General features: G+C 46.1%; 1 protein-coding gene across 10 annotated transcripts in view; it reads right to left on the reverse strand.

Moving 5' to 3' along the window:
* evi5a (ecotropic viral integration site 5a) overlaps positions 1-23,550 on the reverse strand; it is a 60,902-nt gene extending 37,352 nt beyond the window's left edge. For 3 of the 10 annotated variants that reach the window (XM_035420663.1, XM_035420662.1, XM_035420658.1), the window contains exons 1-2: positions 23,097-23,277; positions 4,228-4,466 (exon numbers count right to left, since the gene is read on the reverse strand). In XM_035420663.1, the coding sequence (XP_035276554.1) occupies positions 4,228-4,385 (158 nt within the window). In that variant the 5' untranslated portion in view covers positions 4,386-4,466; positions 23,097-23,277. Of the gene's footprint in view, positions 1-4,227; positions 4,467-7,085; positions 7,203-7,991; positions 8,386-23,096; positions 23,280-23,453 lie in introns of those variants that run through there. The other 7 variants (XM_035420666.1, XM_035420665.1, XM_035420661.1 and 4 more) reach the window with 6 other exon arrangements.
* Between the last annotated feature and the right edge of the window lie 1,434 nt (positions 23,551-24,984).

Here is a 24,984-nt window from a genome sequence, read left to right on the forward strand (position 1 = left end):
CTGTAGACGAAGCATGACGTGCGAACCAAAGACCGATTTTTGTGTCCCTGCAGCTTATGACAAGCAGATACACAGAACACGGCGTGTCCTCACACAGGTGCACGTGTGACCCCACCTGTCCTCAGAGAGGTGGCCCTTATCTAGAGGTGCGGACTGACGACGAAACGCTGCACAGCTGCGGCTATGGCCGTTCTGAGCGCGCTCTGTTTGAGTCAGACTCGTCGCCCGGCGACGGCCACAGACGGACAGTCGTCCGTATTCACGCAGCTCAGACGACGGCGCTCGCACCGGCTACGGACCGCGACAGCTGGCACAGCTTCGGCGTGTTGGCGCCTCGGCATGTAGGTTAGAGTTCAGGCGAGGCGTTTCATAATCATCGCACAGAAATAAACGGCCCCTGGTTTATAATGAGAGGGTGAGTGAGCAAGCCAGGCTCCAACCAACCTTCTTGAAGAACGTAAGATTCCTTTGTTCAGTCATGCAGTTCACCTGTAGCGCGTCAGAGAGTTGAAATATAACTGTTCCGTGGTTGAGGACAGTTTATGGGCCAGCTTAGGTCACAATCAAAAGCAAAGTACAAAGGCAGACAAATATGTTTGGTACAACTGCTAATGTACCACAAAAATCTATTAGGAATTGTTCCAGTAGATTAACTGTTTAGACACTTACTGCTGAACAAAATACGTTGAATCATTCATGACCAATTAATTCATATGTATAATTTATGATTGCCAACAGCATGCTTGTTAAATATTGTACACTGCTGTCCAGGCTATCCAATGGGATTCCACTAATGGAATGGTAGAGCAATTACAGGAAATGGCAGCCTGATGCATGTATATGATTGTGCACAAACACAGCCATCAATATGTCACAGATACTAATATAATCCATTCCTATACAAAATGGTGGGCAGGGGGGTAGTGCCATGCAGAAGGGTGGAGTTCTGAGAGATGTAGGATCTAAACCCTAACCCCCCCCCCCCCTCTCAAATCAGGGTTGGGAACCATGGGTAAGCAGGAGCCAATTCCACCCATTCTTACGGCCATTCAGTCATAAAGTCATTTTCATAGGAGGCCAAGGTAACAGGTATAAATCCACCACAGACTGAAAGTCAAGATAACCATAAACAAGAAGCATGACTCCTGTTCTCCAGGGCTGAAGTACACTATACTCTGCTACTGTTGGCAGAATCTTCTAGAATGTTTTACAACCACTCCATCATCCCACCGTCCTACAAGGAGACAGCAGGGTAGAGTAAGATCAATTAACCACGGAAAAGGCAGCTCTTCAATCATATCAGAAAGGGCTCCTGTTAGAAAGAATTGTTCATCATGTTGTGTTAACTACTTTTTCATAAATATATTCATAAATTATAGCCTTCAAATGCAAACCTGCATGTCTGCATTTGTATCTCAATTCAGAGTAAGAACAAAAAAAGGTCAAACGTGTTTCTAATGCCCCTGAGTGCCAACATTTTATTTTCTTACATTCTCTGATTTTTTTCCACACTCAGTTCCCTGCCAAGTGTGCAGCTCTAAATGAATCTGAATGACATCATTCTTCACGGCTTCCCTCTCTTCCAATTTCCAGGTTGCCTAGCAGCAACATCTGATTAGAACTGATTAGAATTAGAGTCACTTAGCAATGATAGTCAAGTCAGAAACAAAATTGCAATCAAGTAAACACCAATGACTTTAAAAAATCTCCCTTTTCAGCAACCTCGCTCCTGACCAGTCAGTTTAACCCGACAGAGAAAAAATAGCACATTAAAAGGAGGTAAAATGGCTTATTGAAAAAAAGTGACGCAACGTGAGCAGGACTGTAAACCTCAAAGGGGAAGTGACATGTGCTGAGTCAAAGGGCACAGCTGTGCTCCTACGTGGCTACATAAAAGCCGGGGTCAAAGGTCACACAGCCTACGGTCAGCCTATGAACAGACTGTGTGCCCTGCCTTTTGTTTCCCTTTGTGTGCCCGGTGCTCTGGGGTCAGGAAAAAAAAATCAATGCTGAGCAAATGAAGTAGCGCTTCCTCTGGGTCTGCAAGTCCATGCAGGCCCTCAAGAGGGGCTGACATCAGCCTGCCACAGGGGCTTCCTGTTCTCCCAAAGCGTACCTACAACCTGAGGCTCTGTCATGAGATAACCCCGGCCAGTCCCAAGACCCGCACCGTGCATGACCCACCCCTTTCAGTTCAAATGAGGCAAACGGATGAGGCTCAGTCTTTACGCCCAGATTGCAGGCTGACATCATTAACCCCGCTGACCAGCCCATATTCTGTCTGCTGTGTGGTTTCGGATGTATTTCTCATTGTGAACTGTATAATTGTACTCCTGTCATGACATCATTGCATATTTTCATCTTGATGCAACAGAAGCCTCTTGGCCACATTTAAGAGGCCATTCTCAATGGACTTGACCAAAACATGATCAAATCCCTGATTGAATAATGGTACACTAAACACTAATTCCCCTGGTCATCCTCTGGCAAGCAGGCCACAGTATTACACCACTGCCCCGGCATCAGTGGATTAGCGACAGGACTTTTTGGAGGAGCCCCAGCACAGGCCTAACAGCACAGGGCAATCCATCAGGCTCTTTCTACCGGTTCATTAAACGCGTAAAGGCAGCGGACGCCAAGGCTCTGCACATTAGGCAGGTAAAGAATTACTGCTGGAGACAGAGAGAGAGAGAGGGACGCACGCGCGAGAGGAGGAGCCGGTGAGGCTAAACTGGCCGCGGCCAATCAGAGGTCTGCGTGTCAGCAGCGGTTAATTAAAACACGCGGGAGTGGAGGAGGGGAGAATGGGATGAACGTGAGAAAGCGGCAGGTAAACGAGCGCAGCAGCGCTGCACCCTGGCGACGCGCCCGTCCCACAGCTCTGAGGTTCGTTAGCTGCGCCCCTTACGGAGGGACGGCGGAGGTTGCCCGGCGACCTGTCCTGTCCTGTCCCGTTCCCTCATTAAAACCAGAGCCCGGGCGAAGGATCGGCCAATTAGAGAGAACCGCGCGACCTCTCGCCTCAAGGCGACGGCGAGCCGTCACACCTCGCAGACCTCACACCTCCCATCATGCTCTGCAGCTCTGACAGCTACAACCCCGCCCCCGCACGCCCCCCGCCTCAGCCCACGCCGACCTCTCTCCTGTTCCTGTAAAAGCTTCTACAAGGACGAGAGCCCATCTGCTCCGTCGGCCTGACCTGCCGATACGGCTGCAGGGTCCAGCTGGGACCCCAGTGACCGCCCCCTGACCCCCCCCCCCCCCCTCAGGAGCGGTGGCCACCCCCTCGGAGGGCTTCCATTAGCGCAGATGACCGTTTCCCCTCCAAGGTCAGTAAATGAGTAGCATTACTCTGCACTGCTGATGGAGTGAGTCTTCATGAACTGCAAAATAGCTGGAGTGGTCATACATTATTCATTGCCCGTTCTACCCAATCACACCACCCTTTAAAATGTCAAATAACCCAGTGATTGGTTGCATTTGGTAGCTCCACCCATCTAAGGGTTCAGCATCAGTCTCCCATTACTACCCTGTCTCTCAGGACAGCACTAATTACAGGAATTTGCAGTGATCACAAAACACGTGAAAATCTCTACATTCCGTATTCATATTTAATGTGATGTTATGTAAACATCCATTACACCTCAACAGCAAACGTATTGCTGTGTTACATTTTAGAAAGGCAGCTGTGGCTTGTGTCTGTTAAACCTCTGTGGTGTATAATACATACAATAACTGACACTTCACTAATTAATTCATTTAGTGCAAGGCATAGCTGTGATCAGCTAAATAACAAGACCAATCTGCATGAAAATGATCCGAATGCATTTAAATGAGTTGAAACGGCCTGTTATTTGAAATATCAGTAAGATCAGGGTTGCATATAAATTGCCAGATTCTGAATCAGCGAATTCCATGGAACCAACCACAGCAGTACTCGAGCCTGTTGCGGCCGCATTTTCAGTTGTTTACGCAAATTCAGCCAGCCAATAAGACGAGGAAAACACATTCATTCTGGCAGCTGGAGTGGGGTCGTGTTTTCAGTTTAGAAACAGCTCCACCGCATTGGCTAGGTGCTTTCACATTTTGAATCTGACATGGGACTTAGGAAAAGGCAATGTACATTATCAGTACTTCCTGTTACGGTTTTCAGCCAATGAAAAGTGTCGGAAATTAACTTGGGCCGCGTGACCTCATTGTGACGGCGACTGTGTATCCGCCCCTCACCTGTTCTGCTCCTCCAACCGGGCGAGCAGCTCCATCTCATCGGGGCTGAGCTGGGAGGGCGTGGAGGGCGAGGAGGGCGACAGGGGCGTGGAGAGGCTGGTGGAGGTGGAGGTGGAGGGGGTGTGGAGCGTGGAGGGCGGGGCCACCTGGCTAGCCATCTGACTGACGGTCTGAGACACCGAGTTCTTCACCCATGAGAGAGTCGAACTCAGCTTGCCTGCAACCTTGTCTGTCGCCACCTGCGAAGGGTGAAGAGACGCCGGGGGAAAGAGTCAGACCTCGACGTCCACCTTCCTTCAGCTCTCCAAGAGACTCGTCTTTCAACAAATTACGTACAGAGCAGCGCTAGACATAACAGAGCAAGCCATCAATCAAGTACGATGACAGGCATGACAGATAATAATTAGTTCAACATCTACTACGACAGTGTCGGTGTCGCACAACAATCAGGTAGAGTATAGCACTGGCCAAAACTGCATGTTACAGTATTAGATGTGAGTGACAGCAGAGCAGTAAACAGTGTTATAGTATAGCATCAGCCGAGAAACATTCAAACAACAATGACGTCACACAGTAGCATAGACATACCGAGGCATTAGACGGTTCATTAAGTCAGGAATGTTCATTAATTTGCGGAAATTTCATTTACAGGCTACTTTCAATGCAGATAACTGGGATTACAGTGTCTGGGATTGTAATGTCTACCCAACCATGTAACAGGCCAGTTGCCCTTTACACAGAGAAAGCTGCTTTGAGCAAGATTCTTTAATTTAACGGCAAGCGGGAGCAGAATCCTGCCAATTTCCTCTGTTTCCCCTGAGGTCTGTGTCCTCAGACTCCAGTGTGGCCAGTCTTCTCTTTCAGACATAAACGGGCTGGTGTTCGGGACGTTGCTCCCAGGAAGCCAAGGCAAACTTATGACATATGATTTTATCTAACTATGCATTAGTCAAGTTGTCACGGCGATTAAACAAAAATATGATGTTTATAGTTCATTATAATAACAATAATACAGATCCTACTCCTACTAATAATAATAATAATAATAATAATATTAGTAATAGTAATATTTCACTATGTGCAAACCATAAAAAGCAAAAGGAAGACAAGTGAACCACAGAAATATTAAAACAAGACAGCATAGGTAGACATTTACTTGGTAAATGAATGTGGATACAAACAGTTTAAAGCACCCCCCCATGCCCCTCAAATCCCATAATAATCAGTCTGAAACACAAACCCTCAATTATAGCCCTTAAATTCCCCACCTCCTGCCTTTTCAGTAAACAAGACGTAATGTAGGCTAGGTCTGAGCCAAAACCAGCTCATACTGATGACAACTGAAAACAAGGCCGGAGGAGTTCAGCCCCTCTGGCTTTGCGGTCACGGTTGGGATTTGTTATATTAAACCGCTCCCAGGCACACAGTATCTACCGCTAACTAACTGACACACGGTACACTGCTACCGCTAACTAGCAGAAGTCTGGCACACAGCCAATTAACCAAACCATGGCACACCACTAACTAAGCCCGGTATACACAGCTAACTAAACTGAAATAAGGTACACTGTAAACTAACCAAAGCACAGTACACTGCTAACCAAAACATGGTTACTAACCGAAGCACAGTACTCTGCTAACTAACCAATGCACTGTACACTGCAACTGGCTACGTGCTTTCAGGTTATGGCCAGAGCAAGACCATTACAGGACCATCCAAATGAGATCAAATCAGGAGGCAGAAAATGCACTTAAACTTCACACGGAAGCTGTGAGGGTGATGTCGTGGTGTACAGGGGTAGGCCATATCCATACATTCAAAAGACTGGACTGAATCCCTTCTTCCCCAAACAGCTGTGCTTCAGAACAGGGGTAGATGGAAACCTCCTCTCAGCATGATGGCCAAACTAATGCACTTCCATGCACAGCCATTTCTATTGACCTGCAGGTAATGGACAGGGATTTCTTTTTGATTTGCCTTCGGGGTATCAGTGCAAAGGAAACAGGAAACAAATATTCAAATGATAAGCTGACAACAAAGTCACCTTTGAAAACAAACAGGCAGGGAAATTAGAATGGTATTCACAGAAGGCGGTGTAAACCATAGTCTTAAGATATTGACACAAACAAACTCGTGCGCACACACACACACACACACACACACACAAATAAATAAATAAACAAACACCACAAACACACACAAACTTCTGTGCACGCACACACATACACATACAACATTCCCAGAGACCAGAGCTAATTATTTCATTGCATTCTCTTCAAAGGCATGCAAGCTTGCAATCTGCGGCTTTTCTTTTTTCAATAAGAAAAATCTGCCTAGTCACAGTAGCACAGTTCAAGGAGCACATTCTCCTCTGATGTTTCCATGAAGCCCAGGTTAAAAAACAACCAACAGACACCAAGAAATGCATACATTTGCACAAGTGACACTAAAATCAACCGTGAACAAGAAAACTTTTAGTTCAGGAAGAGTACACCCAATAAAGCTGAGCAGGGCTAATACAGTTAATGTGGAAAATGTAGCTGCAACACTAAATCTTTTCACAAGCTAATAACAGTACTGTCACATCAAAGTTAAACACAGTAACAAGGCTATTAGAACAAAAGTCACATCCCACTTATAGGTCTTGGTGATAAATGTCACACGTTCCACAGAAGGAAGATAACGCAATCTGACATTACAAATGAAGACCTTTGTTCGCCCAAACAGCAACTGGCTCTGTTCTTTTCCTCTGTGAATGACACTTAAGCAAGGTCTCCTGCACCATTTTTCATTCATTTCTGCGTCCACTGAGTGCTGCGTAAAGGGATTAAATATAACCGCTCGCCTAGTCTCTCACCTCTTAGGACAGAACACACTCCTGTTAGACAGTCACTCCCGAAGAGAAAGCAAAAATAATTTTGCTGCAGTGAAAACGCTGACAGTAATAATTCGCGATAAAAAACGAACGGCGGTTTTGACGCAGCCATAACCTCAGTGCTCACCAGGCAAGCGCACCGGACACAGATGACAGGAAACGCGGAGGTTCAAAATACAACCTCGGGGGGAAACCTCTTCACACACAGCTGAATAAGCATTTCGTATCACACTCAGCAGGTTTACCGAAAAGGAGAGGAACTGAACCCCGCATACGGACGGTGTCGGGGGAGTTTCATACACATTTACCGAGTGACAGCACGAAGTACATACAGTATGCGCCTTTGCTGTGTGGAAACCTACGGTACCAACAAAAGTGTGACAATGGATCCAGTATTCCAAAGTTTAGAATAATGAAGTTCTTACATTTTTTTGTCATAAGATATTGCCATACGTATATGCTCCCCGCCCCCAACTTAAACGCATCAAATCACTATTTATTGACCTATTAAAACATAGCCTACATATCGTAAATAACACTTCACAAACATGTAATTTTGACAACAGTAAAATAAAATAATGTAGGCTACTGTTATTTGTTATGCGGCAAATATAATGTACTTCTAGTCCATTTATCAGCCAATGTAACCACGTATAAAGGAAGCAAGACAGTTCTCAGCCGGTCAGAATGGAAACGGCGGTGCGGACGACGTTATAGGCTATAAGACCATGGACACACAGAGCAGTAGTTTGTTCATATTCAACATCCTATCCAAGTACACTGGCACAAAGACAAGGCACTGCCTCCCCAAACTACCCATTCAGCTGGCTCAACACAGAGCATCACAGCTAACATTATTTCAGAACAGCACAACAAAACACCTCTTACCAGTGCGTGTCTCTCATATCACCGACAGCTGCAACAGACGATGTTTTTTAAAGACAGAGAGACGCTTCTCTTCAAAGGCAGAACGGAACACGTTCCTTTTCCTCCTAAAACTACTCTCGGTCTCGAAACGCACTTCTCACGTCTTCAAGAGCAGAAGCGAGTTTGCTTTTAGTCTCACGGCAGTCTGCCGGTCGTGCAGGGTCAAAGTGCTCCTCAAACAGCAGAGTGTGCAGCTCGGCGAATTTGCGAGGCGGGAGCATGTGCGTTTACTAGTCCTGCCCTCTTCCAGCGAAAATGGAATTTACCTTCACCTCTCGACACCTGTTAGAAATCCCGTCTGTTCAGAGCGTCACGCGCGGTCGACAGTGAGCGAGTGAGTTTCTGCCAAGAAATACCAGCGTGACACCGAGAGCAGGAAGTTAGACACTGTAATGCTCAAGGGGAAGTTTGCGCTCTCGTTTAATAGGTCAGTTTCTAATCTGTACGAATCAGTTTGCCAAAAACACAGTGTCTGAGTAAGCTGAATTTCCAGTGATAAGAATTTATCATAAATGTTTTTGGGGATATCCCACCTTCCCCACAAGTACAATGAAACTGCTATGTCAAATGTCAAAACTGCTTAAAACTTACATTAATAGGCTACGTCAAAAGAGCCACATTTCAGTGACAACTCTCCTCATTTTGTAACATTCCATGTAACTGCAGCAATCTTCTCATACTCTTCCTCTAAATTTAAAAACTGCTCTTTATTTTCTGTCATCCATCCTACTCTCCTCCTTGCTCTGTCTTTTTTCAGAGTTTCCTCCCTCCAAGGTTTCTCCATGACCTTGGGCCCAGCAGACCCGTCTGCCTTCACACAGCTGCGGAGTGGAGTGGAGCGGAGCAGGGGAGGGGAGGGGAGGGTCCAGACTGGCTGAGCCATGTAAAGACTGCAGAACTCAGAGTTAACAACACAAAGAAAATATACGCACAGAAGAATGCGCACAGACACACACACATTACATTACATTATAGGCATTTAGCAGACGCTCTTATCCAGAGCGAATTACACAACTTTTACTTAGCACTTTACATTGTATCCATTTATACAGCTGGATATATACTGAAGCAATGCAGGTTAAGTACCTTGCTCAAGGGTACAACGGCAGTGTCCTTACCCGGGATTCGAACCTGCGACCTTTCGGTTACAAGCGCAGTTCCTTACCCACTGCGCCACACTCCGTCCTCACGCCACACAATCTCACACGCACGCACACACACACACAAACAAGCACACACACACTGCACTCCAGCAGCACTTCTGGGGCCGAAACTCCACTCCTGACACAGGAGCCCTGCTGCATTGCAGAGAGTGCGTGCCACAGAAGAGAACACAGGCAGGGGCCAGGGGCCAGGGGCCAGGGGCCCGGTACTGGTACACCTGGGGCCACTGATCACATTACAGACAGCCTCACCCAGGGGCCACTGCACTCCGGGCCAGAAAAACAGCACCTCTAACACCAAAAGCCATCCAAGCTCAACAGTCATTGGTATCGATCCAGCACTTTATACATCACACAAGAGATGTCTCAGAGCACCAGAGAAGAGAGATAAATGCATAGAATAAGTAACAGAGAACAGAGAATCCGCCACTAAGCGGTTCATGGAAACCTGAGGAGTGAACCTGAAGGGTGAACCGGTTTGTGATTTTTTTTTGTTGTTCCTAGGCAGACTCTTAAATATCACAGGAATTCTCCAGCTGTTCAGTAACTGCGGCCAATGCGGTGACGTCAGCGAAGCCTTCCACACGAAACGACCGTTTCCCTCGCCTGTGACTCAACTGGAAACGAAAACAAACGTGGCCACCGCAAATCCGGCTGGTGTGCAAAAGATTTTTACGGTTTCATACATGCAATACATAAGTATGTCAAGGCCACAATGGAGTTCCTGTATTGCGTGCCCACACTCACAATAGCCACCAGCAGTCCAGAAATAAGACTGTTTACCAGGCAGCGTTCCTTTTAGACGCACTGCGTTGCAAACTGGGCCGCCCTTTCTTTGTTGAGCTCTACGGAATCCGAGTGGCCTTTGACTGGGACGGCAGTTAAAATCCAACCACATCCAACCACTGCATCAAGTCATTATACTCCGGGTGTCATTGTTCCTTGTACCGTACGGTACCATACAGCTGATAACTCCATATTAATTGTGAACTGCTTAATATTTATGCACGTTAATTATTAAAAACATCCTGCAAATTCTAGAAGTTCAGATTGCCCTCAACCTGTTTTTGAGGAGAACTCATTCCGGAGCAATGGGTGTACAATGACATACCTTTTTGTCATCTGTTTGTCAACAATAGCGGAATCAAACATACGCAGCACCGGTCTTCATCACAAAGCCAATGTTCATTGGTTTTTACTTCGTTTCCCAAATGTTACTGGTCTGATTTAAACCAATTAAAAACCGACTAGGGTGATTACACAGATATTTGGAGAAGTGAGCTTAACTCTCAGCCAGTTTCTATAGGATACCTTCTTGCTTCGTATAGACTTTGCCCTTAGTTCTGCATACGTTAAACGATGGTGCACAAACCTACAAATCAAACAGTCACGTCTTATTTATTCAAATGTACAAGGAGCAAAACTGGAGTTGCCACACCGGCGAGAAGAGGGCAAGTAAGTTAACATGCCGAACTGTGGTACAAGACATACTCTAAATACCTCAGCCCTATTTTAACATCTGATAATGCTAAGCAGGCTACAAGCTACGCTAGCCTACGCGGAACTGCACTGAAGCAAGACAGAACGTGAGATGGTTATGCAAATGAGCAATACATCAGCTTCAACACAGGGAAAAAAACACCTGTGAGTCTAACCGCTGAACTGAAGCGGCCGATTTGCCCCGTGTGTAGACTGAGCAGCGCATGCCCCGCCCCCATGAGCTGCAGCGGCTCCGCCCATTCGCCCGGATGATCAGTTACCCGGCGCTTGTCCAACGAACTGCCCTCCGGGGCAATTAAGGGAAACCATTGATCTCATGAAGTAATTAAGAGTGCCTTCTGATGGGACTGTGAAATCCGCTGTGAGAGATCATAACTGATTCTTACATTGGGGTTAAACTAAACCTCCATGAGAAATACAAACTACGGCCAACCTCACGTCCTGGTCTCGGCAGGAGAGACTGAGAGGGAGGGGGGAGAGAGGGAGAGAGAGAGAGAGAGAGAGAGAGAGAAAAGGAGAGAGGGAGAGAAAAGGAGAGAGGGAGAGGAGAGATATTGAGCTCTGCTAAAAGCTCAAGCCTCCCTGACCTGTGGGCTCTTTCAGCATGGCCATTGTCCCTGAGCCTTCAGCCCTGAACAGCACAGATTATCAGACGCTGCCTTCAACAGACTGGCATGAATGAAAAATGGAAGCCTATTAGAAGAACAGATCACATAACACCATTAAAAAAATTTAAATGTATTTGAACAAAAGTGTAACGCACCCATTCGGTATTCATTTCCCATCTCCCCCCCGATACGAGGGCCCAGACCCAATAACGACATGAGCAGACCGCCGCCCCCTCGCTGCACACTAACCGAGCCTCAGCTCACACTGGTCTCCGCGGCAACAGCTGCAGATGGCGCCCGGCAAATGAGGCAAATACAAGCAGCTGTTCTTAGAGGAGGGTGTGTGGGGGGTGGAGGGGGGGGGGAGGCGGAGGAGGGGAGTAAGACACGTTGTTGTATTTATTACACTGAATCACGGATAATGCACTACGGGTATGTCCTCTGAGGATGACGACATCGGAAGAAAAGTCCGGTTTCCAGAAGGGCGGGGGTTTTTGGATCGGAACGGCATGCGGCCCGCCCCGCTTGCAAAGCGGAAGAACAGTGAGAGAAATTCCCCAAATTTCAGATGAACATCCCACACTGTCCACTACAAGTGTAGCTGCTACCCAAATCAGTCTTGTCTGTACAAGAGTGCTGGATTCAGCCCAGCAATGCCGTCAAACAACAATTCTCCTGGACTCGCAAGGGGAAGCACTGGGTAAGTCCACATGCAATTAAACTTGAGTGAGAACTCAAACATGTAATCATCCCTTCCCAACACTGTGCCATTATTAAAACCAAACACATGACTGTGTATGTTATTGTGTAGCTAGCTGCACTCACTGGAGTCATATTCTTACAGGATCCGGCATGAGCAGTTTCTGCATCACGATGCAAATACCAGGATATGCTTGGAATCACTGGAGAATTGGCTTAATTGCAGGAGGTGGGAGTCCGTGCTTTCTTCTGAAAGGCACTGTGCTACTCTCTGCTGGGTTCAACAGGGACTCTAATTAGGTGAAACTTTTCATTATAATTTCTTGTGTGTGTGTACTTGTAATAAAATTACGCTCCACTGTTCTGGCTAATACCACCCAGTGGGAGGTTTTTAAAATGCACCCACTCTTAAATAGCACAAAGGCCAACGCACAGCCTGGCATGTAAATGGCTCTTTGCTTGAGAATAATTGGAGTAATTCAGAACTACAGCAGTCATAAATGTGGTGAGGAAAAAGCATTTTTCCCCTAAAAAGACAAAATGTTCCACAAATACGGAAAATGTTTTTTTTCTTTCTTTTTGCATTTTAAACATCACTTTTGCGCTGCTTCGCAGTGAATTGCATGCAATGAATTAGACAAAATGAGAAATGCTAACCTCTGAAGAGACAAGCCAGGCCCAAATTTTGAGAAAGGAAAGCAGACAGCCATAGGGTTACTCAGATTGCCAGGGTCTGATGTTTATATGACCTACCAGGTCCACTTCCACTGCCTGCAATTAGCCAAAACTTTAAAAATCACTTTAACTTACATGTACCTACAATTTAAACCACCGACATGAAGAACTCTTGATACAATGTTTGTAAAGCTCAGCTCAATATTTCTCAAGCGCTTCACAACTTGCACAAAAAGAGGGAAAATCTCATAAACAAAACCTATTAAAATATAAATAATTAAAGTGGGGGATCAGTAGATGAGATAAGATTAAGAGCACCAGGTAGGGAATATTACCAAAGCACCAAGGGAAACCCCTATTAGCTATGTGTGATTAATAGCAATGGATGACCAGAGCGGCCAAACAATCAAACAAAAGTCCTTGGTCTTACATGACATATGAAAGAAAATCCCCAATAGCACTTTGCATTACTGCAATGTGACACTCGCTTTCTGTTTGGTCCAAAAGGAGGACTGCCCCCTACTGGACCACCAACCATGTGCGCCCAGGTGATCACTCATCCAAGAAGTACCTGAGCTTAGTCCTTCTGGGTCCGTGGGGAGTCCTTTCAAATTACTCACGCTAGACAGATTCTGTGAGCTCAGGGAACTGAACTGAGCAGGGCTGGGCTGGGCTGGGCTGAACCGGGCTCATATCACAAAGCAGGTCCACTGACTACACCGTTGCCCTCCAGTTGGGAGCTGTGTGAAGACCTGCCGAAGGATCAAGGTTCTCGGAGGCTGTTCCAGCGGATGCCCTCCCACCCTGTGCAGGAGGGAGTCCTCTCAGCAAACAGCCGTCTCTCCGCGGTGCGTCTGCTGAGTCGCGCGTTTACGCTTCGTCTGGACTCGGCCTGGGGGCGGGCCTTAGCCGCTCTCGCTTCCTGGCCCCGCCCGCCTCCGCGTCGGCCAACAGTGGGAGCCCCCGCGGCGCGGCGCGACACCCTCCGGCTGGACGGGCTCCCAAACAAAAGTCTGTCTGCTCCCAAGCTAAAGACTCCTCTGCGATCGCTGGCACTTTCAGGCCCGCAGCGCTGTCGCCGGGGACTTCGGACCGCGTCCGTGAGTCCGCTCAGGAGGTCGCTGTCGGATTTCATGTCCTAGCTGGGGGGAAATTCCCAAGCGAAACCGCAGAAACGTCTCTGTGGAAGCGAGGCGTCGGAGAGGCTCCTGAGCCAGAAGCCCGGCCTCCCTGGTGCCACTCCAGCACAGCAAACCGAGCCCTCCTACGCACATCCCTGTACGAGACCTGCTGTCATTCCGCATAAACCTCTGCCACAGCAACAAGCCAGTTAGCGAGGCACCTGCTACCGTGGTACTTCAGCTGGGGGGGGGGGGGGGGCTCTCGTCTCTACCCATGATACATTGCAACAAATTGCTTGTGTGGAAATGGAAAATGCAGGCAGAGGCAGTCTTTTCAGACGCTGCCATCATATTTTCCCCACTCAGGGGCTGTTCAAACCGCAGTGATACTCCAGCTGTGTCCCACTGCCACTGACCTGTGTCAGTCCGTCTGTGGTAGAAACAGAATGCAAGAACATCAGTCAGTTAATGTCCGTTACCGTGTCAGCTGTTGCCTTGGAACACACTCCAAACGGCATTGTTTATTTAAAGCTGTCCTGACAGTAGTGCTTTTCGTTTTCATGTTACTGACTCCAGTGGAGCTGGGTGATTTTGGGTCTTGGGTATGCCGCTGCCTGGAAGCTGTGCAGTGTGGACACCGCATGGAGCCGGTTATCCAGAAATCTAGAACATTCCATCACAACACACCAGCCAATGGCAATCCCTCCCTGTGCCAAAACAACATGCAAACAGCATGATCCACTGGCAACCCTGCCTGCACTGCAGCAAAGTGCAAAAACAATAAACAGACCCAATCAGAGCGCGTAAAATAACCACATCTTCCCCAAGGACGTGCACCTTAACTGGTATTATAGGCATAGCAAAAAAAAAAAAAAAAAAGGGGAACTTGTTACTTTGGCGTACACAAGAAGTGACCAATTCTGGACCCGAAAGTGTATTCACTGGTTCTCACTGATGCAGGTGCACTTCCCCAAAAATGGTGCCAATCGTCATCAGGCTTCGATGGAAAATTGAGGTCACGACCTGCGTTTGCAAGTCGGGTGAGTCAGTGAGAGACAGAGATGTTACCTGCTTTCCACCCTGGGGTACATGCTTAGTGCAGACAGGTACAGCCCAGACACAGGTCAAAGGGCGAGTCCACCCTGCAGCCACAGTTTCCCAGATCCAGTCGTGAGTTCAGAGTTAGTTAAAACAGGTTAAAACATTCCTAAATTCTAAATAATTCAGTTTAATGACCCTGAAAAAAGAAGAACAAATAACTCTGCACTGCAGTGCTCTACAGATCATCTTCTTTCACACGAGAAGTGACAGCTTCTCTCAGTTTCAACCCGGAGCGAAGAAAATTTAACTAATTATTCTCTACGGCGTGGGTATGGTCATTGGCAGATAAAAACATCTTTAGTTTCTGTGAAATTTTATACAATACTTTCCTTTGTTCTCGGCAGTGCACAAATCCCCCATCCACCCCACGCACGTGTTTGATGCAGCACTGTATAAATTCATTTATTGAGCCCATATTTACATATCTTCTTAAGCATCATGTTCATCTCCAAATGGACTTGTGTAAAGCACCATCTCTGTTACACATGCACAAATACACAGCTCCCTATAATAGCACACCAGGTATTTGCATAATTGCTTTATTGAATAGTACGCATAGTGCACAGTATCCAATTTTGATACAAATGACTTTAATCCCATTTTGTATGTAGTGTATACACTGGCTCTACATACACATGGCCTCAGTAGGCCCAAGTATGTCCAATTAAACAGAAAGATAAAGGTCTTTGCAATTTTCCCCAACAGGCCACATTGCAGCACAGGGTTACATTTATCATGATAAATATGGCTGAGTCAGTTCATTAGCACATCGACTTGCCTTGGGCAAATATCGAGTAAGCTGGGTAGACAGATTTAGGCTACATTGTTGAAGTAACCATACAGCCCAAATTGCATTACTGTGTCCTCAATCACTTGTCAGCTACGGACTGGAGAGGTTTTTTTTTTTTTTTTTTGATGTTCCCTTTGGAGTCTGCTTCCATGAATATCAAGGAGGGGAGGCTTTCCCCAAATAATGTGTTTCACCAGCCAGTGAGCCAAACATCTGTATTCAGGTTAAAAAACATCTCAACAAGGCTCCAGACCAGTGACTCATCCTCCAGAGAGCAGGGCATATGATCAGACCCACGAGAGCGAGAGTTATGTACCAGTCCAAAGCCCCAACAACATCATCAACACCGTGCTTAAACATTCTGTCCTCAAATACATTTCACGGGGAGCACTAAATCACCTGTGCCAAATTCACCCATGAGTACCTGCCTGCCTGGAGAGTGAATAACTGGGCGAGTGCAATGAACCGAAAACACAAAGAGGTCCCAAATCTTGCCTTTTAAGAAGCAAGCAACTGCATTCAACCCGCAAGGTAAAACTTATTCCCATCACCACCGCCTCGCACTTCCATTTACCTTTCACACAGTAGCCCCAAGCTTTCATTAGCTAAGAGGGGCATTTTTAGTAGGACAAGTCAGGGGTCTCTTTAGGGGTTAGCGGCTGTTCCGTGACCTGCTTTCTGAGAGGTGAAGTGCGTGACGAGGACATCTCGTTTTTTAACGTTTGTCCTCAACAGCGCGGGCCAGACTTCCGCTTTGAGAGAAAGCAGCGCACTGCTCGTTTCATAAAGAGGAGAGAAAAGGGGCCAGTCAGCACTCAGTGTAAACCCAGATAACCTGCTCTCCGTCAGCTCCAAAGAGCCGGACCGGACTGCTCCATTTCCTCCAGGACACTCATTTATTTACTACTCGCACAAAGCAGGAAATCACTGACACACTGGATTTACACTGCTGCTAACAAGGTAGAGCTTTGGCTTGATGGAACGTTTTTTTTTTTTTCATTTATTCTAAGTCAGTGGTCCAGAACTCCATTGCTTTCAATTGTCAGCAGTGATTGTTACATCAGCATTAGAATGTTCAGTTAAGAACATTCTAATCACACGCATGTGATGTTACACTTTAACACCGAATACCACTGCCCCAGGTCTCCTACAGCAACAGAGGCAGGGCACAGGTGGTAATCTGACTCTTTCAATAGAGGAGAAGAGAGGGGGAGGAAGGCGCTCCTTCAGAGTAGCACTTCATCACAGCGCCATGCCAGGAAGAGGGGAAGGAGGGAAGAGGAGGCAGCAGGTGCGGCGTGTTCCGGAATTGGAAGCGAATCTGCCAAACGAGGAAATCGCACGAGCTGGTTGCCGGCTTTTTTTCGGTTGTTGCTTTGGCATCGGCGACCTCGCCCTCTTTAATTATCCGTACCTGGAGGCGTGAGCGCAGAGCGCTCCGCCGGTGGAGGTGGGTGCAACAAGCAGGGACAGGTTCTCAGTGGGCGAATTCCCAGTAATGCATACGTGGGTTCGGCATACGCGTCAGCTGAGAATGCGGGAGCGTGCAACGTGCCATTCACCTGGCTGCATTTGCATCAGCTTGGGTGACGAAACTACGTTTCTGTTGTGTTTTTTTAATGAAACGGGTTTGACCACCGGGTGGGGCACTGCTCAGACACTGGGCCATGGCGCAGGGATGTGTGCCAGTGCGGCACTGAATTCTGATCATGTGGGAACTGACAGAGGATACCGCAGCACAGAAACACGACAACAAGCACAGTTTTTGTATTTTGGGATAAAACTGTGATACGGAATCTGTTTACCTCCTCCTCTGTGGTCGAGGACAGAACCACTATTGCTCAAAGGCTAGCCCTGAACAGATAATGCCCCTGACAGCTGAGCCCATACAAGGAGGAGACAGTGTCCTTGTAGTTTGGAGGAGAGCGATCAGGGGGCGGAGCTTAAAACAGACAGAGATGGACTCTTTCCTCTGATCTCCCCAGTGTCAGGGCTGCCAGCCACAACCAACGGCTTTCGGTTCTCCTTCATCAGTCCGGAGAGCAGCAGGGACTCTCTCTCTCTCTTTCTCTCTCTCTCTCTCACACACACACACACACATGCACACAAAGAAACAAACACACACACACACAGATATACTGACAGAGACAGATACAAACACACAAATACAAAAATTTGGGAACACTGCTTCTCTGAGTCCAGTGGATGTGAAGTGAATATCCCAGCTCCCCTGCGGAACACTGCGGAGCCTCAAAGAGCTTCACTGAGCGCAAGCATGGCCTCCATCCCCAATACGCCTTTATCTGACCACATGTGGGAACAGGGGGAGGCGACAGCTGAGCCGACAGATGGGGGCTCGCACTTTAAAGCAGGAGAGAGAGAGAGAGAGAGAGAGAGAGAGAGAGAGAGAGAGAGAGAGAGAGAGAGCGGTCTCCGATTCTAAAGAGGCGTTTTGAGTTTGTTCACAACACCGTTCTGGATGTGAAGCTTTTGTGGATTTTGTTATCAGTCTTTTTTCTTTCTTATGTCTCTTTCATGAGGGAAAGAAAAACTAAAATGACATCAAAAAGACCATTACTATAATAGACTATTAGGGTATTACGGAGGATTAATTTTGGTTAAAAACTGTGCGAGTATTCTTTCCCTTCAGAAGCTTTAGGAGATGACAGACCAGAGCTGGCAGGATGGTAATAATGGAGGGAGAGGCTGTGGATGAAGGGGCGAGTGCCCAGGGTAGGCTGCCTGTGGTCGGGCCACACTTCAGCTGGCCGGGGGCCGTGGAGGTGGTGGGAACCAGAGAGCCGCCACCCACCTGGGAATACCCCTGCAGTCACTCCAGCCTGCTTTCCCACTGTATAAATCACAGGGCCTCAATGACAAGGCCGCTCAATTAGCTCTGTGTGTGTGCGTGTGTGTGTGTGTGTGTGTGTGTGAGAGAGAGAGGGAGGGAGAGGGAGGGAGGGAAACGGGGGAGAGGGAGAGACAGAGGGAGGGAAACGGGAGGGAGGGGGAGAGAGAGAGAGAGAGAGAGATCCAGTGTGCTCATTTAGACTGTGTGTCTGTGTGAGGGAGAGTGAGGGAGTGTGCGACAGCGTGAGAGAGAGAAAGAGAGAGTGTATGTATGAGAGAGAGACAGGGAGAGTGAGAGACTGTGTGTATATATGAGAGAGTGTGTGTGTGTGTGTGTTTGTGATGAAGACAAGGAGAGTGTGAGAGAGAGAAAATCTGTGTGCACGTATAAATATGCACGGGTATGTGCATGAGTGCATGTGTGCATGTGAGTGTGTGTGTGTGTGTGTGCATGTGAGTGTATCTGTCTCAGAGTGCGCAAAAGTGAGTGTTAGTGGGTAAAATATAAAAGGGGAGGCAGAAAGTGAGAGAATCGGTGTGTGCACGTGCAGGTGTGTGTGTGTGTGTATCAGGCGGTTATCTGCTGAAGATTAGGAGGTGGGGGAACATCATGACCCTAAGGGGAGACCTGCTACAGCTTGCTCACAGTCCCCTCTGGCTAAAACAGTCTACCCACTACCATGGTAATCTCAACAGAGAGACACTTTTAGTCACACCTGCAAATATTATCAAAGACCAGTTAAAATGACTTACTTCACTTGTGCCAAGCCCTGAAAAAATTGTAAATAACTAAATCAAATTTAATTAATTGCATTGCATATACTCCCTTTCAAAAAAACTCCACTTAGCCTATGTCCGTCTGACAGTAATTCACCTCAACCAACAGTTACCATTGAAATTCCTACAACATACAAAATGGACACCAGCTTTAACCTGCTACCAAAAACCTCAAATGTCCCCTTTTTCACTTTTTAACAAAAAGTACTGTTTATCCTCCTTCAACTGGAGGGAAAGACAAGGAGGAAAAAAAACAAGACGCCAAACACTTGTATTAATAATTGACTGCAGAGTAGACGCAGGCTTGATGTTCACAGCGGGGTTCCTCAAGTTGTTTTCACAACGCAGATAGTGAGGGAACTACCCCGCCGCCTCACCCCACCCCAGTGAGAAAACCTAAAATCTAACCACCGTGCTGACCCCAAGATGCACATGCAACCCAGCTCTCTGCCATTAGAAAGCACACGTGGACTGCAGCTCATGAAAAGCACCACACACAGCATTGTACTACGAACCGCTGGCTTTCTTAAACAGTCAGCAGCCATGCAATAATCCCTCAGTTTGGCTTTTGGTCTAACAAAAATGTCTTTTCATTAACCAACACTCCAAGACTGCTTGGATTAAAATAGATGAACCCTATGAAGTGGCTGCACATTTCATGGTCATATCTATCGTGAAGATCTCCTACCAACGACGTTTATTGACAAAATCCCTTTCTCAGCCATTCCACAACGGGGACAAAAACAACCCAAGGAATAATAGCACGCTTCCCGTCTCAAACGCACGCAGAGTAATCACCCATTTCAGTCTCAGGTTCTGTAAAAACAGACCACGGCAGCAAGCGTGCGTAGGTCTTCAGTCCCACGCTACAGCGGCACGCTAACAGTTTCAGAGGCATTGCTCAGTGTCAACGAGCTGCGCGCCAGAGGAACCGATGCCTGCTTCGACACACGCCCCTCAGGAGCTGGCCAGAGCCCTCTGCAGCTGGCTGTTATGTTACCGTTTCCTGCACCGGCATACTAAGTGACCGCAAGCCCTACACTGCCATTGCCATTGCCATTACAGAGAAAACAAGGCGTGAAAATCACAGAACGCGCGCATGTTCAAATTCTTGGCCTTTGTACTGTGAGAAGATGCAGCAATCGGGCAAAGACTGAAGCAGCTTCTGAAAGTGAGTCACTGTAACAACACTGGCAGTCTGGTACCGAGCTGAAGTTGGGCACTGAAGATGCATTAGTCTGTCTGGCTAATGTATTTTTATCCGGCGGGCACCCAGGCTGGCTAATCACAACATAGCAGTAGGGAAACTAATCAGATTAATTAGATCACCTAAAAGGAATTCATGTCAGCTTTCTCCTGCCGTGCAATCCTGAGCACTGAAGCATGTGCAAACACACATATTTACACCCATCTCCTGGGCAACCGTGCACAGGTAGCAACACAGCAAATGCGAAACAACCAACCACCACGTTAGCTGCTCCCACTGACTGTCTGAGACCAAAAGACACATTTAAACAAGGCTTGTTGTTGAATAATTCCAAAAAGTGAAAGGCAAGCTGGCAGTGTACAGCATCCTGCTTAGTAAGGAAAAGGATGAATCTGCTTAACTTATCACTGGAACTTCAGCTTTATAGGAAAGGTTAGTTTAGAAAAGTGTGACTCTTTACTCCATTAACCCAACCACCACATACACCTGACTCTGTAATTTTCCCTTAGGTTTGCTGTTTTATGAGGGGGTGCATCACTGGGGACTGGAACTGGAACTGCGAGCAGAGACACACACCAGTCTCTACTTGCCAAATCCGACAAAAGCTGACAATCTTTGTTCCCCGGACAGAACTGCCAGCGTCTTGTTAGATAGTGTTTCTCACACCTCCCACTGACCTGTACAGCAAGCTCAAGAAATAGGCAAATTCCTGACATTTATAAGGATACATGACATTTTGTCATAGCACCTTCGGGGGGGGGGGGGGTGCTAAATCTCAGTTATTCCTGTAATAAGGGAGGACAACTGTTCAGTTATTATATTTGGTCATCCCCATTTCATCCCATGGGAAACAGATAAATACTGCATTTTGTGTGCGTCTGTGGGGGAAAATTGATAGTTATGGCATTTTTCTTCTTTTCAAAAATGATAACATAGGCATTGAAGTGGGCAGACCGGTCTATTATTCCATTATTCGTACCAAACCGAGATGTGGATGAGACAAGATTGGATATTCTGGCGCTGCTTATATTTTCTAATTGGCCCCATGAAAAAAGCCCAGCTATTACACCACCTGTCAATAAACGATTACAGTTATGTGACAGCACAACAATGTACAAGGTTTCAAACCTTGTTTTTGTTTGAGCTAAACTACCACCTTTTTCCTGATACGTCAGGTAAAATGAACCAAACCCTCAAAATGTTTTACTAAAAAGTAAGCTACAAAGGTTAAAGTAGTCGCACATATTTGTATTATTCTAGATTAATCACTGACGGCAGTGTCCTCGCGAAGGGTAGCTAAGCGGTCATGGACAACGAACACGTCGGGCAATCACAGCCTCTATTCACAACATGACCCTGAGCAGTCTTGTGACTTTAACGAGGAAAGAACGGCTATTCACATTCATTTTATTCATGTCAAGGTAGATAGCAGCCTTTTAAAAACAAAAGACAAATGTCGTGATTTCGCTCACCCACCGCCCCTCCTCAGGGCTAAATTTCTAAAGATTTTCTGCAGGAACTGCATTTATTGGCAAGCCTGCAGTTCTGCAGGAAAAAATAATAATATTCGCTCTAGCACACTAAACTGAAATTATTCCGAAAAGCTGCGCCACACTTTACAGTTTTGTGACCTGTAGCCTACTACCCACATGGAATTTGAAAGCCACATTCTAATTTATATCACAAAGTAAATGTTATCAACAGCAATTCAAGGCGATTGTGTCGCCACAAATAAAATGTTCGCACCGCATGCTTGGACACAGCCACCAGTTCTGCCAACTGTAGATGAACATAATCATAAAAAATAGACAAACGTGCATAACGTAATTGTATTAAATTGCTTAGCTACCTACAAAGACTGTTTCAAATTTTAACAACCTCCTTGCTGCAGTTTGCAATTAAGACTGACTACAAGGCACAGGACCTAATTTACTTTGTGCTTGCCAACATTTCACTAATACATTTATAGAAACTGACACCGTATGTAGATGTATTCTGGACGCAGATTATTTCTATTATCGTGTGATTAGCATGTTTTATCACAAAATCAACGCACTAAATCCAAATGATAACCATTATAATTGCCTACAGTTGCTTAAAATACCCATGATAGCTAACTACTATCTCGTTATATTAACCATCTTTAACAATACCAGCTTGATTGTTGCAGATGCTAACGTTTAAATGGCATTGTAATATTAAATTATCACAATTTAAAGCAGTCAAATGAAATGGGACTGGGCACCACGCGTGTTTCCCCAAAATTCTGAGAGTGAGCGAGCTAGTCACCTTCCAGTGTCGGCCATCTCAAGTAGCTGTACTACAGTAGCCAGCAAGCAAAACTGTTTGGATGTTGGTGTTTTCATTTCGTTCACCAGTACTTCACGCGAATTTATCAAAGAGAAACACTGCAAAACAGTATCGTTTCACTAATTATGTCTACAACAAATTGCATAATGACTCGTGAGAGGAATATGGAGAAAATGCAGAAAAAGAGACGTGTGCTAGGAAGGCAAGCAGCAGCTATTTTCGGCTGCTTTTCCCAAACTGAAAAAAACGTCTGAACTCGACTTACCTTGGAACCGTTTTACAATCCACGAATTTAACCATTAACTTTCAGCAGGACAAAGTGCGATCGAATTGCCTCCGTGACTGGAGTGCCAATATTATTACTCTTAAACCCCGTGTTCGAGGTTTATGTTTAAGCCGCGCTGAGTGTTCGCTCACATTTAACACCCCAAACCCGTGAAACTCTCTTTGACCATACACTGCAGATAGTAGCCACGAACAGCTTGAGCCGACGTCAGACTAGCTTCGCACGGGGCATGCGCTTCAGTTAAAGGGATGCGCGCTAGTAAGGGTTGGGGAGAAATCAACCCGCAACAAATATTATGACCGTCTCTGGCTGTGTGTGCTAAGAAAGTCCACTCACCCCATGTAAGTCTACTCCACTCACGAGATCTGGCTTATAGTTCAGTGGACGAATTTAAATCACAATGCGTTAAAGACCTTGATTCACCTCTCGACCGATGTTTGTCAGCCAAGTCTTTTCCTAAATGTATTTGCAGAATTCAGACATCACAGGGAAGCCTGCCTCCTGTCGAGGAACGACACTAATCAGATCTAGACACACCTTTACTACGCCTTTCAGGATGAGTGACGACACAACTATGTGAGGCTAGTCTACACTGACGCATAGACGCTTTGTAGCTAAAATAGAAAGCTAATTATGTAGGACAAACTATTCTAATTGTAGCACTTTTGGCACAGCACCAAAGTTAAGGTCATCTTTCAGTTTTGAACTTTGGTGATTTGTGCTAAGTTTTGTCGCGCCTCAAATAACGCGTGTGTCGAGTCACTAGGTTGTGTTGTTAGGTGGTGTTGCTAATGGAGATGTAATTTTTATCCTGTCAAATTCTTGACTGGACAGATATATCAGCCATGAAATACAGAAATACAGCCATCATACTTGTGGCAATTGTATTGTTGGCTTAATAAATAAATACATTTGGGAATAGTTGCATAGTGGAAAATAAGAGATGAGTACATTTTCTGAAATCATAAACATAAATCGAGGACATCTTTCGTCATATTTCTGACGGAATTTTCACGATTAATTTAGCTTTATAATGAAATGTCAAACTCGTTACGATTATAAATGTCTATACTTACTGTAGTGCTTGCTTTACAGGAATCAAAGTGATTGAATTACACTTTATTGAATCAAACCCTGAATACATAAGCCCACTTAAGCTTTGATTGGGGAGCTATTGTATTATTTAGGCTCCTGTTATTTACGGGGTACAATCAAGTATCCAGGATTAGTTACAATTGCTCTCTGTTGACCACAACTGTGTCATCAACCGTTTTCTTGATAAACGCATTTCAGACAGGACTACTACTTCATCTTATAAAAACAGCGCTATCGGTAATGTAACATGGGGAACGTGTGACTTTGAATAATTGTTGAAGTGCACCCTCTGCTGGTACTTTGCAAGAAAAAAAAACGAAATCTTTACACATGCTTGGGCCTGCCCAACCCTATTCCCAGAGATATGCCGTTCTGTAGGTTTTTGCTATAACCATGCAAATCACCTCTTTCGACAGCTAGAGATCTCATTGAGCTGCTAATTTGTAGAATCGGGTGTGCCAAATTAGGGTTGAGATGAAAACTTAGCCTACTGGACGTTAGTTCTCCAAGAACAGGGCTGGGTAGCACCTGCGCTAGGGTCATATTCCGGTTAATTGCAACGCATCTCTCTTTATATTTGAGTAATGGATTTCAATTCGTCTTTGGCTGTTATTCGTTGGTGATGTTATTTGTTATCGTTTCGATTTAGGGATATCGCTTCAATTCGACCCAATTCAGTTTGCCTTTAGATCAAAGAGAAACGTAAAAGTACCATGTTCACATTTTATTTGTGATATATTGCAAACATAAAATAGCCAAAAAATATTTTAGC

This window comes from Anguilla anguilla, chromosome 6 (genome assembly GCF_013347855.1).
Source record: "Anguilla anguilla isolate fAngAng1 chromosome 6, fAngAng1.pri, whole genome shotgun sequence".
Taxonomy (NCBI): Eukaryota; Metazoa; Chordata; class Actinopteri; order Anguilliformes; family Anguillidae; genus Anguilla; species Anguilla anguilla.